The 16,189-nt window shown below is 44.0% G+C and overlaps 2 protein-coding genes across 4 annotated transcripts in view; one reads left to right on the forward strand and one right to left on the reverse strand.

Annotated features, from left to right (window-relative positions):
* Positions 1–2,434: 2,434 nt before the first annotated feature.
* Positions 2,435–7,267, reverse strand: FAM72A (family with sequence similarity 72 member A). The gene is made up of 4 exons (XM_074893592.1): positions 7,057–7,267; positions 6,029–6,106; positions 4,810–4,934; positions 2,435–3,906 (listed from the first exon to the last, which is right to left on the reverse strand). Exons 1-4 carry the CDS (start codon positions 7,206–7,208, stop codon positions 3,812–3,814), a joined length of 450 nt encoding a protein of 149 aa, XP_074749693.1. The 5' UTR covers positions 7,209–7,267; the 3' UTR covers positions 2,435–3,811.
* Positions 7,268–7,755: 488 nt separating this feature from the next.
* The window catches only part of SRGAP2 (SLIT-ROBO Rho GTPase activating protein 2), a 114,318-nt gene continuing 105,884 nt past the window's right edge, over positions 7,756–16,189 (forward strand). For all 3 annotated transcript variants that reach the window (XM_074893548.1, XM_074893549.1, XM_074893550.1), the window contains exons 1-2: positions 7,756–7,833; positions 8,825–9,368. In XM_074893548.1, coding sequence (XP_074749649.1) covers positions 9,302–9,368 — 67 coding nt within the window. In that variant the 5' untranslated portion in view covers positions 7,756–7,833; positions 8,825–9,301. The remainder of the gene's footprint in view (positions 7,834–8,824; positions 9,369–16,189) is intronic.

Consider the following 16,189-nt stretch of genomic DNA (forward strand, 5'->3'; position numbering starts at 1 on the left):
ATAGAAGACTCTCTCTCTCAGATTCAAAGCCTGGGACTCCAGGTTCTGTCCTAGGAGAGGTGACCCATCTCTCATCTGGCTCGAAGTGGGTGAACTGCATTCCAGGCTGTGTAAGGAGAGAGCGTCTTTCAAGCTGAACCTCCCTCTCAATAATCAACGTATTGGTTTGGACTGATAGAGATCACACACTGAATTTCATTACAGAATGATGCTTACCATGGTCCTTGCAGCATGCTGTCTGCTTGGCAGCTGCTTTGCATCCTGGAGTTGGCTGCAGTTCAATGGTAAAAGAATTCTCAACTGTTTGTCATTGTAAAGCACTTTGGGATGAATGGCGTTACATAAATGTAAGATTATGATTAGGCATTAATCTGTACTAGAATAATGAAGAATATTTAAATGTGCTTTTTCTAGTAAGTCTTATTTAATATGAAGGAGAATCAATTTATCACTGTTTTGCCATGGCTTTCTCCTACCCCTCCAGCTAGTATTGTGCATCACAGATTATGCATCGCAGGAAAGAAAATGGTCAACCATTGATGGCAACGTTATTCCACAGCTCCCTGTGATTTAAAAATCAAATCAAAGTTATTTATCCTCAGTGGCTTTTTGGAATTCTACTTTCAAATGTCTTCATCCAAACAAGTCTGTGACCCTGAACCTACAAGCCTGTGTTACACAACGTTATAGCTGCAGAGCTGCTGGGAGCAGGCTGGGTCCGCGGTGTGACCGTGTGTGTGTAGGGGAGAATTTTGTAGAGTCGGGCTGAGGGTTGGACTTGATGATCCCAAGGGTCTTTTCCAACCTGAATGATTCTGTGATTCTGTGACCCACCGACCAGCGCCGCGGGGCAGATGTGATGCCGAGGAGGGCAGTGGGGCTGGCTGCAGCCCTTTCGGCTCTGCTGCGAGTGCCAGGAGACCTTGGAAGTCTCATGGAAGCACTTTGAGTCTAAAACCCAAGACCCTTTGCCTGGTGTTCAGTGCCTTCTGAATAAAACCAGCTCTGATTAGAGACACTAAAGTGCTTTAATTACTTGCCTTGTGTACCTTAATGAGCAGAAGAGAAAGGCCTTAGGACTCTGTTCTTGTTTGTCAGCTTTGTGCTCTGCTTTGGACTTCATTTGCTGCTCAGCAAAGATCATGTAAAATTTCACTGTAAGATCCTACCAAAGATGACACAGCTGCCTGGCTTTTTCTGTATCAGACAGATCATAGATCTATCGGGCAGTCAAATCCTGCTTATATACTCATTCTGGAAGTTATCTGTCTTGATGTTCTGCATTATTATACCAAATGCCTTGCAACCATCACCTTCCAAATGATTCACAACGTATTCCAGGGTTGTGCTATAACATACGTATCTTGTATGTGGAAGAGTACAGAGAAAACAAAAACCCCATGAAGTAGAGACCTGAGTTGTTTTATTTCAAACGAAGCTTTGGGTGGGGTGAAGTACTTAGGAGTGTTTCTAGAAATATTGATCTGGTTTTGTGCCAGCTGTTTAGTGTTAGATATATCTATCAACGGGGAAAGTATTTCCCTACACAGGGTGATCCTTGGAAACTTAACCCAAAACATTAGGGGCCTGTGAATAAGACACATGGCTTTACCGCACACGGCTTAGTTCTCTTTTTAATTTCAGATAGAAAGAAGTAGCCCTAGACACGATTAGTTTGTTTGGTAACATTCATGAGAGCTGGGCAATAGATGATGTTTGTTTACTTTGTATACAATACCTACAACTTCTTTATTGTTAAAAAAAAAAGGTCTGAACTTACTTAAAAAGTTGGCTCATGTTTTATTTCAAGCTGATGCCTGGTTGAGATGGACTAGCTCAAACAGGCCTGTGTAATTAAAGTAGTTCATAGTAGAACTTCCAGTTCTATGTGTACAAACAGACGGGGAGCAAAAACAGAATTATTGACTTGGTGTGAAGAAATTATAGTTTTCTCTGTGGGAGAATAGCTCTATGGTCAGCTCTGCTGACACAGAGTTGACTCAGAATTGTGAAGGTTATAAAAGGCAAATGTTGAACTTGCCACAAAGCAGAACTATATTATGGGAATTTTATTTGAACTTATTGTGCTACTTATAAAAAACCCAATCAGATGTATTTTTAGCTCATGAATTCTGTTGGAAAAACTGTCTGAGATGTCACCTTGCCAGCCTAATACTGTAGTCACAACATGAACAAATTCATGCAGCATAGAAAACTGGCAAAAAATGGGATGTTTTGTCATAGAAGAGTTAACTGGCTGAACACCTCTAAGACTGAGAAACTGTCAGGCTTGTCAGCCTAAAAAGGAGGTGATTTTTTGGGGGGTCTCTAAACCAAAACCATAGTTGTAAGAACCTAAATATTCAACTAGTTTAATACAAGCACAAGATGCTATTTCATTGTTTTGATTATCTGATATAATTACACATCCATATTTATTACATCCCATAAGACTATGTAGTCCAAAACTTTTATTTAATGAGCAGACATGGCACAGGAAGTCAAAACAAGACACACATACATGTACATATATATACCAATATACATTTAAACAATGCAGAAGAGGTAGCACCATTAATTAAGAAATATATAACATGCAGTAAAAATACTGAGACAATTCAGATTTGCCTTCATTGCACCTCTTCCAGTATCACAGGAGGCTACGGAATGATTTATTCAGCATCAATCCAAATTTAAAAATGTCCTCTGTTCTCTTATATGATTGTACCTTGAATTTTCTAAAGGTGATCCTTCAGGTGACTAGCTGAAGGGAACAGTATTTAGTTCATAAGTTAAATACTATGGCTGTAATGACTCAGATAATGAGCTTTGAATCCATTACTTCTTACAGGAACCAGATTGTCTGTATGCTTCAGGACGTAAGGTTAGACATGACACCAAATATTTAACCTGATCTCTTTTCTTTCTCTAAAAAGACCCAATCGGATGACCGAGTTCTGTTTTGGAGGGATCCCTACCCTATAAAGGAGAAAAATAGCACATCAAACTGGATGGATTTTATTGCTGACCTTAAGAAAAACTCCAGTGTAGTCTTGAAGTTCTACTGGACATTTAGCAACTGCAGTATTTAGGTTTTATCAGAGGAAAGATAATGAACTTGATCTGCACAGAAACATGATCCTAAAAGCACTGAAAGATGAAGATGGGCAGACTCTGTAAGACAGCTCCCCAGTCCACATTCAGGAGCATCCTCGCATGCCTCACATGCCCAGAGAACAAGCTGCTAAAAGCAGAGCCAGATCATAGAGCCAAAGCTCCAATACTTTAAGTCACTTATTCAGCAACTCTATACTCAAAATAGAAGCTCTGGGCAATGGTCCGTGTGACCACAAAAGCAGAGCGCTCTCAGAACTTCGTCAGCCAGGCTGACGATTTCTTAAGATTTTTAAGCTGTACTTATAGTAACTGAAAGGCTTTGCTCTGTGAATACTGTTTTAGGAAAGAAGAAAAAGTATAGTTAAGAAGGATTATTAACTCTTGAGACTTAAATGTAAAAACCAAACCAGACCTAGATCTCAGTAAATGCACCTTCCATCTCCATTTCCAGATCTAACCAAGGTGTGTCTCTAGTCAGAAGACACACACTAGGCAGACTCATGAGTCTAAGGAAGGCTACAGTGAAAGATGAAGATGATACCTTCCTTTTTCAGGATTGTTTTCCACATTTCCTGGCTTCCTGTATTGTTTAAGCTCTGATAGGCCATCAGGATTTAAAAAAAAAAAAAAAATCCAAACCAAACAGCAATGCAATGAATCTAGGGAAGATACTGTAGTATATTGTAGATAACATTTATCTGATATACTCCTCCTCAGAGATGCAGGATGTATCTTCATCTGTGCTTTCCTCCAAATCTGGTAAGTTGCCCCAGAGCAATACATTCACACCTGGTGGGAAGGAGGGAAGAAAACAAAGGAGGAAAAAAAAAAAAAAGTATTTTTGGATTGTGGCCTTATTTTTAAGTTGCACAACTGTCTGTTTTCAGAGAAAATAACATCATTGCAAAACCTGGTAAGTCACATTCATGATAAATATATCTAGACTATCTCCTATTTTTCTTCCAAAGTGATCTTGTAAGTGTAGTTTTTACAGCATGGTTCAAAGAATAAGTCCCTACCCACAGATATATTTATATAGCTAATTCATGTAGCTATTGGTAATCCTCTCGTGGCTGATTTATTTTTAAATGCATTGATCTAGAACACAGGTGACACTGAAAGGTTTGGACAGTAAGTTACTCCCATCTGCAAGGAGAAATGATTTGTCAGAATGCTATGCATTCCTGAGGACTGAAGGCAAATTCTGCTAGACACTTGGCATCCAAACAACACCTAGCTAAAGAAACCAGCTAGCATGAGCTGCAACTTCAGCTTGAGCTAATGAGGACTCAGTTATATAGGGTCAAAGTGACAACATGACTCACCCCAAAAGGGTGTCCATTGGACAGCTGCCTAATAGCACAGTAAAGCTATACATACCACTATAAATAGCAGCCGGTGGCTGTGTTTAGTTATAATATTGCTTCAGAAAATCCTGACTTCTGTCCACAAAAGGGGTAGGTTAAGTTTTCTAATGAAGATAAATTTCCACTTAGAAATTTTAATTTACAAAGTAGCTGCAACTACCTCCCCCAAAGTAGTTTGCTAGATTAGCAATACAGAAACGCTTGCCTTATGCCTCCATATGTTACACTCCCTCCATATGCTTTAACTATATTGAGATGCCTCATTAGAAGGAGGACTTAGAATTCAAGATTTTAAGGAAGAGAAGGAAACATATGTGTTCCTTACCAGAAGGGTCTAGTCTGTTGATGCCAAAGACTGCTTGGCTATGAAACATCCAGAAGTGGCCATTATTACAGGACAGCAGGCAAGGTTTGCAGGGAGAAATCACATGATAACCGACAATGTTACCGCTAGAAAGACAAGTGACATAATGAGCACTGCAAATGCCTGATGAAAAGATAGATGTCATTGGCTTTTCCAGTTTGAACTAATGTTAAAATAGCCACGGTACCAGACTATTAATAATGCTCCTATTTTGATAAAGGGAACATAGTTAAACAAGCATCTTAAATATTTGGCAAACGCCTGTCAGGAGTTACAGAATATCTAAGTTTTAGATCTTTGGCATAGAGAACCATTTAGTAACCTAAATTGTGTAATCCAGATTAGTTTACATACCAACAAATGGTGGTGTATTTATCTATTTATTTTTGGAAGGCCAGTGATTCCATTGGAATCAATGCAGAAGTTCATCATGCACATAAAATCCATCTGTACAGAAGCGCTGTGCATGGTGTCAGTAGTAGGAGTAACGAGATTGAGAATATCGAAGCCTTATCTACTCTCCCAGGTTGAAACCTAGAACAACCATTTTACTACTTTCTCAGTGCTCTGAGATATTTCTGTTTCTCTACTTCTGTCTAAAAAATAAAATACTGCGTTCCTATCGCAACCCCCCACTGTTTGAGTCTGAACAAGGTAAAAGTCTTGTTTATGAAGCCGAAAGGATCGTCTTAAATAACTGTGAGCTATTTGAGAGTTGTTGTTTTCACTCTTAAATATCAGGAATTAATAAAGAGGATAACAGAACTCCAAGAACTTTAGTGACAGCATGTTCCATCTGCTAGCAACAACTAGATCTGCCAAGAGGATGTTCTATTAATTAGAATATGAGTAACTACTTCTTACTGCGGCCTTATTCACACAATTATCTCAGTGTAGAAACAGACATTTAATCAGGCAGGTGGCATGCAAGCTTTCCCAGATACTCAGACTACTGACAAGGTTGTCACATTTTCACTTGGGACTTGCACAGAAATAGACTGGCAGCCATGCCCAGAAGTAGGGGGCTGAGTTTCTATCAAGCAGCATTAAATTTGAAATAGAGTGTGCAATCTGTTCATTCATCCCTTAACTCTTGCACTGCAGTAGGCTACAGCAAGAAGGTTAAATGGCATTGTGGCATGCTTGAGGAGGTGTTAGTGTCATAGAATGGCATTCTTACCACTTCAAACATGCGATGTTCTTCAGTTTGCATTTGCAGATTTCAGTAAAATAGCAGCTTCCAATGAAATCAACAGTACTAAATGGAAAGAAAGTAAAACCAAAATGGTTTAATGTGGCTGTAATGTTTTGATAATACAGATCTGAAGTTCAAACAAAGCGTTGTTATCATTACAGCGCTGTGTGGTTGTTTTAAACCCTCTCAAGACCACACAGGTCCATTTTCCTATCAGCTACCAGCCATACTCATATGGAAACCAAGAGAGACCCGTGTGATGTTACACGAATGCATCGTAAGCCCTCTCAAATTAGATCAGAAAGCGCTGCTTCTTGTAGTACTTCCTGACGCTTGCACACTCGGGCCCTGCTGCTGGCTGCGTGGCACTATCAGTCAGAAATCTGATTATAGACGTTGCCCTAGTTCCTGGCAAATCTCAGCTGAGACTACAGAACAATAGCTTAAAGGCTAGGACATTTAAAACCAAACCTTTGATTCCTTATCTCCTTTTTAACCCATACTTTCTTATTAACATGTTATTTTGCAATCTTATTTCTTTAGTATTTAAATATTCTTGTGGGAAAGCAAAACGCAGCTGACTCGGAGGAGAGTCGTTCTGGAACCGGAGCAAGATCAGGTTTGTTCTGTTTCCAGATATTTATTTCAAATTCTAATCTTTGCTCGAGGAAGGAGCTGGAGGAATTCCCCATGGCTTCCTGAGCCTACGTCTTCCCCACGAATAGATTAAATTAGGCTTTTGATTTGCTAGACAAGGGACAGCCTTGCTCTGCCCGTCCTGCCATGGCATCCCCCGGGCTGAAGGAGAGCCAGGTGGAGCTGGAAATGGAGGAAGGGGCTGAATCGTGCTGCTGGGGGCCGCTCTCCTGGTGACTGCGGGGTTGAGAGCGATCCCCGGGGGGCCCGTGCGGCCTCGCCAGCCCCGCCTGGCAGATCCCTGCGGGGGAGGCCGCAGCCCCAAGGCTGACGGGCCTGTAGGGCCCCGCCGCCCACCCCGGAGACGCGGCGCTTACCCCGAGGGCGGGATGTCGGTGGAGTAGAGGTCGGTGTCGGTGTCCGCCAGCAGCACGGCCTTCATCCCCCGCGAGCTCAGCACCTGCCGGCAGAAGCGGCAGCACAGCACGGCCACGCACCGGTCCTCGAAGGTGCAGCTGCTGGCCGACATGGCGGGCGGCCACCGCGGGGCCGGGTCGAGCCGAGCGGAACCGAGCCGGGCCCCGCCGCCGCCGCTCCCCGTCCCGGCCCTGCCGCTGCCAACGGCCACGCTCCCACCTGTCAGTTTGAATTCCCGACCTCAGGCTCCCATTGGGCGCGGGAGGCCCCGCCCTCCAGGTCTGATTAGTGAGATCCGCCGAGGGGCCCGCCCCCTCCTTGCAGGCCGTTGGAGGAGGCGGGTGGCACCACCCCTACTGCCTGGATATTGGCGGAGGGGCACGCCCTCCCTTGCTCCTATTGGCCCAGCCAGCAGTCTTTTTGCATGACTCGCCCCGCCCCTGCGCAGACCTTGGGGCGGAGGCTACAGCGCTCTGCCAGGCCCCGCCCACCCCACCCTGGCGGGGCGGTGCTACCGGTGCCAAGCGGCGGGAAGAGGGGGGCGGGCCCAGCTGCGAGATGGAGCCGTTTGGTTGGTCGGGTCGTCCGTCGCTCCTGCCCAGCTCTCTCCGCCGATTGGACGGGCGGCGCGGCGGGGCGGGGCGGCGGCGGGCCGGCGAGGGGGACCGGGTGGCGGGCGCCAGCGGCCGGAGGACGCCCGGCTGCGGGAGGCGGGGAGGCGGCTCTGCAGCGCCCAGGTAATCGCCCCGCCCGGCCGCCGGGCCCCCTCCCCTCCTCTGCCAGCCCGCCGGGGGGCCGCGGGCTGCCCCCACCGGCCGGCCCCGCCGCCTCCCCTCAGCTTCCCCTCAGCGCGGCCCTGAGGCGGGGCGCGGGGTCGCGTCCCTCAGCCCCGGCCCCCCCCCGGGACCCCCCCACGCTTCCTCTCCCTGCCGCCCTCATTGTTCTTCCCGGGCGGGATGCGGATCCGGCGGGTGCCGTGTTTATTTATTTCTTCCTCCCATACGCGTATCTTCCGCGGGGGCTGCAGCCTCGCCCCCTCCCTCCCCCGAGAAACGGTGGGGAAAAATTAAAAAAATAAAATAAAAAGATGGGAGAAAAGTTGTGTCCCGCCGTCCCCCCTGTGGGCAGGTTCTGCCTCGCACATGCCGGGCTGTGGGCCGGCCCCGACCCATGCACCGGGCGAGGGGCCGCCGGAAAAAAAAAAAAAAAAAAAAACCAACCAAAAAAACCCCCACCCCAAACCCGGAGCTGCCGAAGGAAAAGCTGCGGATGGAGCCGCTCTGGCGGGGACGGGTCTGGTGTGTCGGGGAGCTCCGGGGCTCGTCCGCCCGCTCCCGCCGCGGGTGCAGTCGCGGGCTGGGGTGCAGTTTTCCACAGAAGATGCTGCAGCTTGGCCAGGCTCTGCCTGCTCGTCCCCCCGCATTGCTGCTCGGTTGGAGAAGCGCTTTTTCTCTGCGCAGGCTGGTTCCCCTCCCTCCCCTCGGTCCCCTGGGGACCCCGCTTTCCAAATGAGCCCCCTCTCCCCCCATGGGGCTGGCTGCCATGTAGGCGTTTTCCCTTGGTTACCTGGCCGGTCAGCGTTTCTAACCTCATCCTGCTGCTTAAAGGACAATTTGCAATGTCAGGGCAGCTCTTCTTTCAATCACAAATTTTGGCTGCGTATCTTGTGACTGTTGGCTGCGAGCTGTAATTTTCTAAAAATAACATTTTTTTTTTTTTCATTTGCAGGCAAGCAAACCAAAGAAAACGGCTTCTTGTCCTCCGTTTCTGCTCTCGTTTGGGATTTGATTTGCATCATCTCTGAGCCCATTTAAGAGAGGAAAAAAAAAAAAAAGGCAAACCAAACCCACACAAAACATGTTGTGCGGAAGGACTTCCACTCCCTGGCTGTGCTATTAACGTTAGCAATCAGGAAGAGCCTTTGGGGGCTGCAGGATCTCGCTAGTCTGATGCTGCTGCTGAAGGTTTTGGTGCAGGGAGACAAAACTGCTGCCTCTTCCATCCACTGATCTCTTAACATCTGCATTTTGCTGCTGCTGTGCTCCGTCTCACACCCTCTCTCCATGGACTGATTTTTTTTTTTTTTTTCCCTTTTTGTGGGGGGGGAAGACAAGCGGAAAATCAAGGCATCGCATTTGAGAGGAGCAAAATTGCATTTATATCTTGTGTTCTGGTGGATCTGTTAATCTTTTTGGAAAAGAAAACATGACGTCGCCAGCAAAATTCAAAAAGGATAAGGAGATCATAGCTGAATATGACACTCAAGTTAAAGGTAGGAATGGTTTTATTTTCATCTGTTTCGCTATTGCAGTCCTGACTTGCAATTGTAGGAGTTTGCAGTAGATGTTTGGGTGGGGAAGGGGAAAATCATTTGCAGATTGCCTGGAATTTGCAGGGCTTTTTCGTAATACAATGCTGGATCGGGTTTGCAATGCTTTTTTCTCGTCCCCATGGGGTAGGTTTCTACTATGGCATTGCCGTTTTAAGGTATCATGATAAGGGCTTTTTTACGAAATATAACAAATCTTTGAGTTCTGAGAGATCCATATTTTTCTGTCTGCTGTTCTGAAATAATGGCTTTGCATTTGAAATATGAGACCCAGTTAATTGCTTTTTAATCCCCTTCCTATCATGGGAATCTTTAAAAAAATCTGTGCAGTGTCAGAAGAGCATATTTCCACTGGTAGTAATGGGGACTGTGCCGAGGGTCCCTGTAAAGCTGTTTGTGCTAGAAAGTTCCATTATTCAGGATTTTGCTCTTGGTGAGTCCATAATATTACTGCCTGGTTTTTCTTACCGTGCTCTTGAGTGTAACACCTTAAGGTTGCATGCAGTGTCTGTGTGTATGCACAATTATATGTGCATACATATATAAATGAATAAAACTAATGCATCAGTGTTACTCCCATCCTCGTAAGGAAGGCGATGAAGAGTCAGAAGCATATTTGCACTGATCGTGCAAGTCTGCAGAATTCAGTTGGCTGTGTTTCAGGCTATCATGTGCCCTAGGTAAAAAAAAAAAAAAAAGATGGTGAAATGTCTACTTAGCTGCATATTTTTGCGAAGTTTTTATTTAAAAAAATAATTGTGGCTTGTGTATGGTTTGATATATTGCTGTTGGGAAGTTATGAGATTTAGTGATTTATCTAATCGGTTAAAACTTGCTTGGTATGCTCATAGCATGCAGGAAAGATGGCCTTCGGGCAGGGTTGATTGAGTTAAATCAATGCGATTTAAAAAAATGTGATTTAAATCTGAGGAGGAAACCTAGATTAAAACTGACAATTAAAATATTGTTTTGTAATTATGTACTTAACTATTTTTCCTACTGGGCGGGCTGCTCACTGGTTGCAAATCATTAAAACATGTTGTCCTACAAGATGCATGTCCTACGCTGACCCTAGTACTCTGTGCCTAAAAGGTTTCACATTTATGTTAAAAATGCTTACCTGAGCAAATATAAAGCTGGGTAGGGGTTTATTTTGATTATTTTTTTAATTTTGGGGTTCTTAAAAATAGAGAAGAGCGTGTTTCTTTTTTACTAGTTTAGTTTCTATTCCTGTTTTCTAGCTGTCTTTGGAAATGGGAATTGAAGTCAATGCAGAATTAGAGGCTTCTACGTTCTTTCATTACTTACCCCACCTGTGTGTGATAGATACAAGCTTGTAGTCACAATATTTGTGAATTGGATGCAATAATAAGAAACAAGGCTTTAGAATTGGTAAAGCGCATCTTCTCAGGTTTTTCATGCATTATAAAAGAAATCCTTCCCTTCCTTTTTGAAAAAAAGGCCAACGAGATGGGTAAAATGGCAATGAGCCTTCCCTGTGTGCAGAGACCGTTACTGCCAAAACTCAGTTCATCTCTGAAGGTGCTTACGCAGAGACCGGTCAATTAAGCCTGTGAATGTGGTCTCAAAAGTGAATTGATTTTTTTGCTTTTTGCCTTATAAAATGTTCCTATCTTAAATATGTGAGGTTAAGAAGACCAGAACTGTGTAAATGGATCACGAGGAGCTGGGAGAAGGGGGTTTCCTTCCTGAATTAGTGGCGAGGGCAGCTCTGGGTTTGGCTCTGGGTATTCATCCCTCCCGCAGTTCAGCTTTCCCTCTGCTGGGGACTCCAGAAGTGGCTAATGGGAGGTGCTAGTCCATCCTCTGCTCTTCCCTTGAGAGGGAGGTGTAGGTGGGCCAAACAGCTCAAAACCATGCATGAGAGGATGGTAACAATTCTCTCCCCCATCACCTTACTTATTTCAGAGTACAGGGGGGAAGCTTCTCTTCTCCATCCGGCTTCAACCTTTCACAAGCTGCTTTGACAATGGGGATTGTTGTCACCCTGCCTTTAGATATTATGTTTGGGGGGAGACTTCAAAGTTACATGCTCCCCTTAAAATTTGATGAAACTTGCTTTACATCTCGTAGACCACTGGGTTCTGAGTTGGCTAGTGACTGCCTCTGTAGGAAGCTCCCATGAGCTGTGAGACCTCTTGCCTCTCTAATTCCAGAGATGTGCTGGTCTCTCTACCACAGCGGGAGAATGAAGTGGTACTAAAGACACACTTAAATCCAAAAGTGTGGTGCTGCCTAACCCTTAAACATACCGTGGTCCTTAGATAAAAATGTTGGTGTCCTGATCAAATTCTGGCTTTCACTGTGGGAACGGTGTAGATATGGGGGTAACTCTGATTATGAGTTGTTGGATATCTCTTCTCTTCTGTTGTGAAATGATGCCATGAAGCAGTTGCTGTGGGAGTGAGATGAATCAGGTGTTGGCGTGCTACATAAATTGTAAGGTTTCATCTGTTTCTCACATGAGAAAACTCTGGTATTTTTTACTGGCATTTAGAAACTTACTGCATTTTTTTTTTCCTATGCTCCACTCTGGCTGTGCGTTGGAAACTGTGTTTAGAGGCTTCATTTAAAACCATTAATCCGCAAACACGTACTTAAGCACTTTAAATTATTACCAATAGAATGAGCTTTGTTTAAAAATTTAGTTGTTAATCAAAAACTGTTTAAGGAATACTTTGGTTATGGTTAATAGATCATCGTTATGCACAACTTTTGATTTTCTGTTGCTGAATGGAGTTGGTAATTTTTCTGTGTAGGGGCGATGGGGTGTTGATGAGTGTAACTTTTTCTTCTCCTGTTACCATGAGCTATAGGTATTTGTTGTCTTCTTCCAAGAGCCAGTTCTTTGACTCTTTTGCGTTGGAGTTGGTGCTTCCCGTCGTTTGTGCGTGCAGGGGAGATCAACGTTAGGATGAAATGAATTTCTGAGGATGAAGACTATTTACACATCAAGCTTATTGTCAGGGGACATGGAGGGAGTGATGTTTCTTCCTAGTTCCTTGGGCAGTGTGGTTGGGGCCAAGCTTTGCAGTCTGTAGGTGCTGGTGCAGCGCGACCATCCTCGGAGGTTGCTGGAACCAGGCTGGCTACAGCCTTGAGGTACTGGTCTGAGCTCCCTCCCAACCTGAATTGTCCAGTGATCCCATGGTCTCTAGTATCTGGAGGTTCTCGCTGTCTTCTGCAGAAGTGGCTTAACCTGCAGAGGTGTCCAGACAGGGTGGCTTTCCTCAGCAACTGCACTGACCTTGAGACTTTTGCCTTTAGATGACGCAAGCAAAGCCTGCGTTGTGTTTGGGTGCTTGGCTGTGCTGTCTGCTCTTGAATGTTGCACACTGTTGGCGAGGAGAGGAGAGGTTGCCAGTATTAGTGGGCTCTTCTTGTGAGACTTGTCGAGAGTGCTTCTGTCTTTGAGGAAACTATGAAATGGCTGCGTGTCATGCGGTAGGAGTTCTCCTGACAAGATGACATGGGGTCAGCAGGAGAGGGAAGTGCTGCTTTGATACGTTTCTGTACCATGTGCTCACAAAGATTACGAGTTCTGTGAAGCTGGAAAGTGAGATTCTGTGGTCTCCATATGGAGCCTTTGATATCTCAAGCTCATCCCCTTGTCTGGTTTGTCTCTCCCAATTCCTTTGTGCAAGTTGCGGTAAAGCAGGGATAATTAATTTATGCTGTGCAGTGTGTTCCATGTGAGATTTGGATGCTGCCTATCTATGCCTGACCAAGGACTGTCAGACTGTTTCTTTGGTTTAATGTATCAAACTGGAGTGTACATTTGCTGAGGAAAGAAAAGCCAGTGATTTATCTCTTAATTCTTCTTTTCTTTCTCCTCATGTCCCACGAGAGCCTTATATTTAATTAGTTTGTATAAAGCTTCAGTAAATAGCTTCATGGTTTGGGCTACAGAAATTTAATACTGAAATTTTTTACACAGCCAGGGTTCATAAGCTGCTTCTGTCCTTGAGTAGCAAAGGTTAAAATGCATGTCTTGCAGATCTTGCAGCACAGTCCAAAAAGTGCTAGGAATATGAAAAATAGATGAGGTAATTTATAGCAGGAAGGAGCACAGCACTGAGGTGGCGGTGTGGTTATTTATCTGAGTGGGTCTTGAACTAAGAGAAGATGCCTGATAAGAAGAACTTCAGGCAAGCCTCTTGGCTGCCATCAGATTAAGGCTGCTATAATGTCTAAAACTTTTTTATTTTTTCATCTGCCCAAAATTGTTGATAATTTCAGAGAAGTGCCTTTTTCCTCTCTGGGTTGAACAACTGATGGTGTATTTGATCTGATTGGGATCTTTTGCCTTAAATGCTGCTTAAAAATGCCTTAGATGCCGCATTCAAATCTCATTCGTATGGTGCATCATCTGAGCACCTTGAGTGATGGTTGGCAGCTTTTAATCCTGGTAAACTCTTGGGAGCGGTACAGACCTTGTCTGTGTGAAAGATTACAAAAGTAGCTGTGACTGGGTCAGTGGCTGTAATTTGGGGGCTAGAAAGGAAGTGTGATGGTTTTGGTGGTGATTTGAAACAGAACTGGCATTTCCTTCAACTGTTGAAAATTTTCTTGTTAACACTGCACATGGCAGTGCTTGTCTAGAAAGAAGGTATTTGTAGAACTGTCTCTAGATTTTTAGGTCCGTCGCTTGAAATCACTAATTAATTTTGTTGCTAAACCTGTGCATGTGGGCATTTTCAGTACTGTTGACATTATGTATATATGATGATTTCTCTTTTGTGTTCAGGTCACCAAGTTGGTCACTGCACGCTCTGACTCTCTGCAGATCCTATCACCACGTACGTGTGCTTTCGAGAGTTACGGCTGAGCCACTTCTTTGGCAATGCCTATTTAATACACCGTGTACATAGACTTTTCAGCCACACACCCTGATGTGATTGAGTGGAATAGTTTTGAATTTTGAGATTTTGAGTTTGTATGTATTGGATTACCATTTACATTTAAAATGTAAAACTACCTTTTAAGGGGTTTTTACAGTTAATCATTGTGCGTGTAAGTGATTCCATTTGTTTGCAACAATGACTCGCTCCAAACTCCGGCTATGGGATTGCTGTAGAATCATCTGTTTTTCTGCACTTCTTGATAGTGCTAATCCCTTGAGTTTTGGAGCTGGATTGGGCCAACGAAGCAGCCTGCTGCCAGAAAGGGGGAAGGGGCTGTTGGGAGACCGGTTTGATGTTACAGCAATAGTTTGTATTTCTTTTTGTCTTATGTGCAATTCCTACTAATGGATTATTAACAAGGACGGGAAGAGGTGAAAGAATGCAGAGTCTTCCTTCTTTCCTTTGCATCTCCAAAATCCCTCTGTTGCAGATTCATCAAGTATTGCAAGGCTAGAGACCAAAGCTGACCAAAAGATTCAGTCCACTTAAGTGTTGTAGTTTCTTCCAAAAGCAGAAGGAATTGCCAGTGTAACTCCAGTAGAGTTTCTATAAAAAGTTTGCTAGCGATAGCCAGTTTTCCCTAACTCCCAACTAAGGGAGCCCCACAACATTTTTCCTTAGCTCTACATGATTTCCTTTCGTGGTAAGGGTATACATTATATCTTTTCCTTTTTCTGTTACTTAAAAGGCTTGATTTTTCTTTTTTTGTTTTTAATGCTTACTAATTTTTGCCCATTTTGGGAATTTACTTGGAAGAACCTATTTGCCTGGTCAATTTTTTCAGCTGTCTTTATGAAGAGTGAAAAATCTAAACCTTTCTTGAGATGGAAAGTATGTTTAAACACATGTTCTTTTGAATAGCTTTTGCTATGCCATGCACAGTTGATATTCATTACTTATGACTTTATTTAGTTCAATTTTATATGACTTTTGCAGATTTCATGCTTGCTTTTTGAGAATTTCTACAACATCATGGGAGTCCTGCTCTGAATATTGCCAGCGTTTTGTAGGTGATGGAAGCAAATGCAGAGTTATGGTTTGATTTGCTGAGGGATAAAAATGTGTGGGAGAAAGGGTCTTGACTTCACAGTAATTCTATCCTTAGAGACCATTCTTCATTTCTACTTTCTCTTTCTCCTTTTCTTTCAAAAAAGAAATACTGCAAAAATGAAACAGGACCTTCTTTTTGTGAAATCTCTAGGTAGTGGTCGGTGTAGTGGTCAGGGAAACCCTTGAGGTGAGTGTTTAAAGTCAGAAAACAAGTGGCTATAGAGTAACTGTGTCAAGGAAGCTCAGCTGCTCTTTTTTCCAAGTAGACACTGCAAATGGATTTGAACCATTTAAAATACTATTTTTTGCCATCACAGTAACTATTTACTGTTGTTAAACTCTAAAGCTTCTGACCCAGTTATTTTTCTGTGTTGATACAGTGAGAGTTAATTGTAGCTTGGAAAAAAAGTAAGTGGCTGGGAATTTAAAAAAAAAAAAAATCAGTTCCTCTGCAATTCTGAATGTAAAAAGATCATGTGTTTACAAGAGGTAGAGTTATTTGGGAGTGCTGCTCGCACTCTGGAGCAGCCTGGGCACGATGTCAGGATGGCAGCGTGCAGCCTGCGGTGAGCCTGGGTAAGAGTCAGTGACAGGCAGCGTCGTGAGGACGCGTGCGTCAGGGGAAACGAGCCCAGCGATTGCTGTTCTCTAACCAAGCAAGGCAGCAGAAATGGAAGCAGGTATAAATGTAAATGTGAGCTGTGCCTGGGTGTAAATCGCAGCTGATGTGCCTGGCACAGCCGTGCGGTTTAATCTAGTGTGCGCCCTTTTGTATGCTGCAGCATGCTG

Source organism: Strix uralensis, chromosome 24 (assembly GCF_047716275.1).
Source record: "Strix uralensis isolate ZFMK-TIS-50842 chromosome 24, bStrUra1, whole genome shotgun sequence".
Taxonomy (NCBI): Eukaryota; Metazoa; Chordata; class Aves; order Strigiformes; family Strigidae; genus Strix; species Strix uralensis.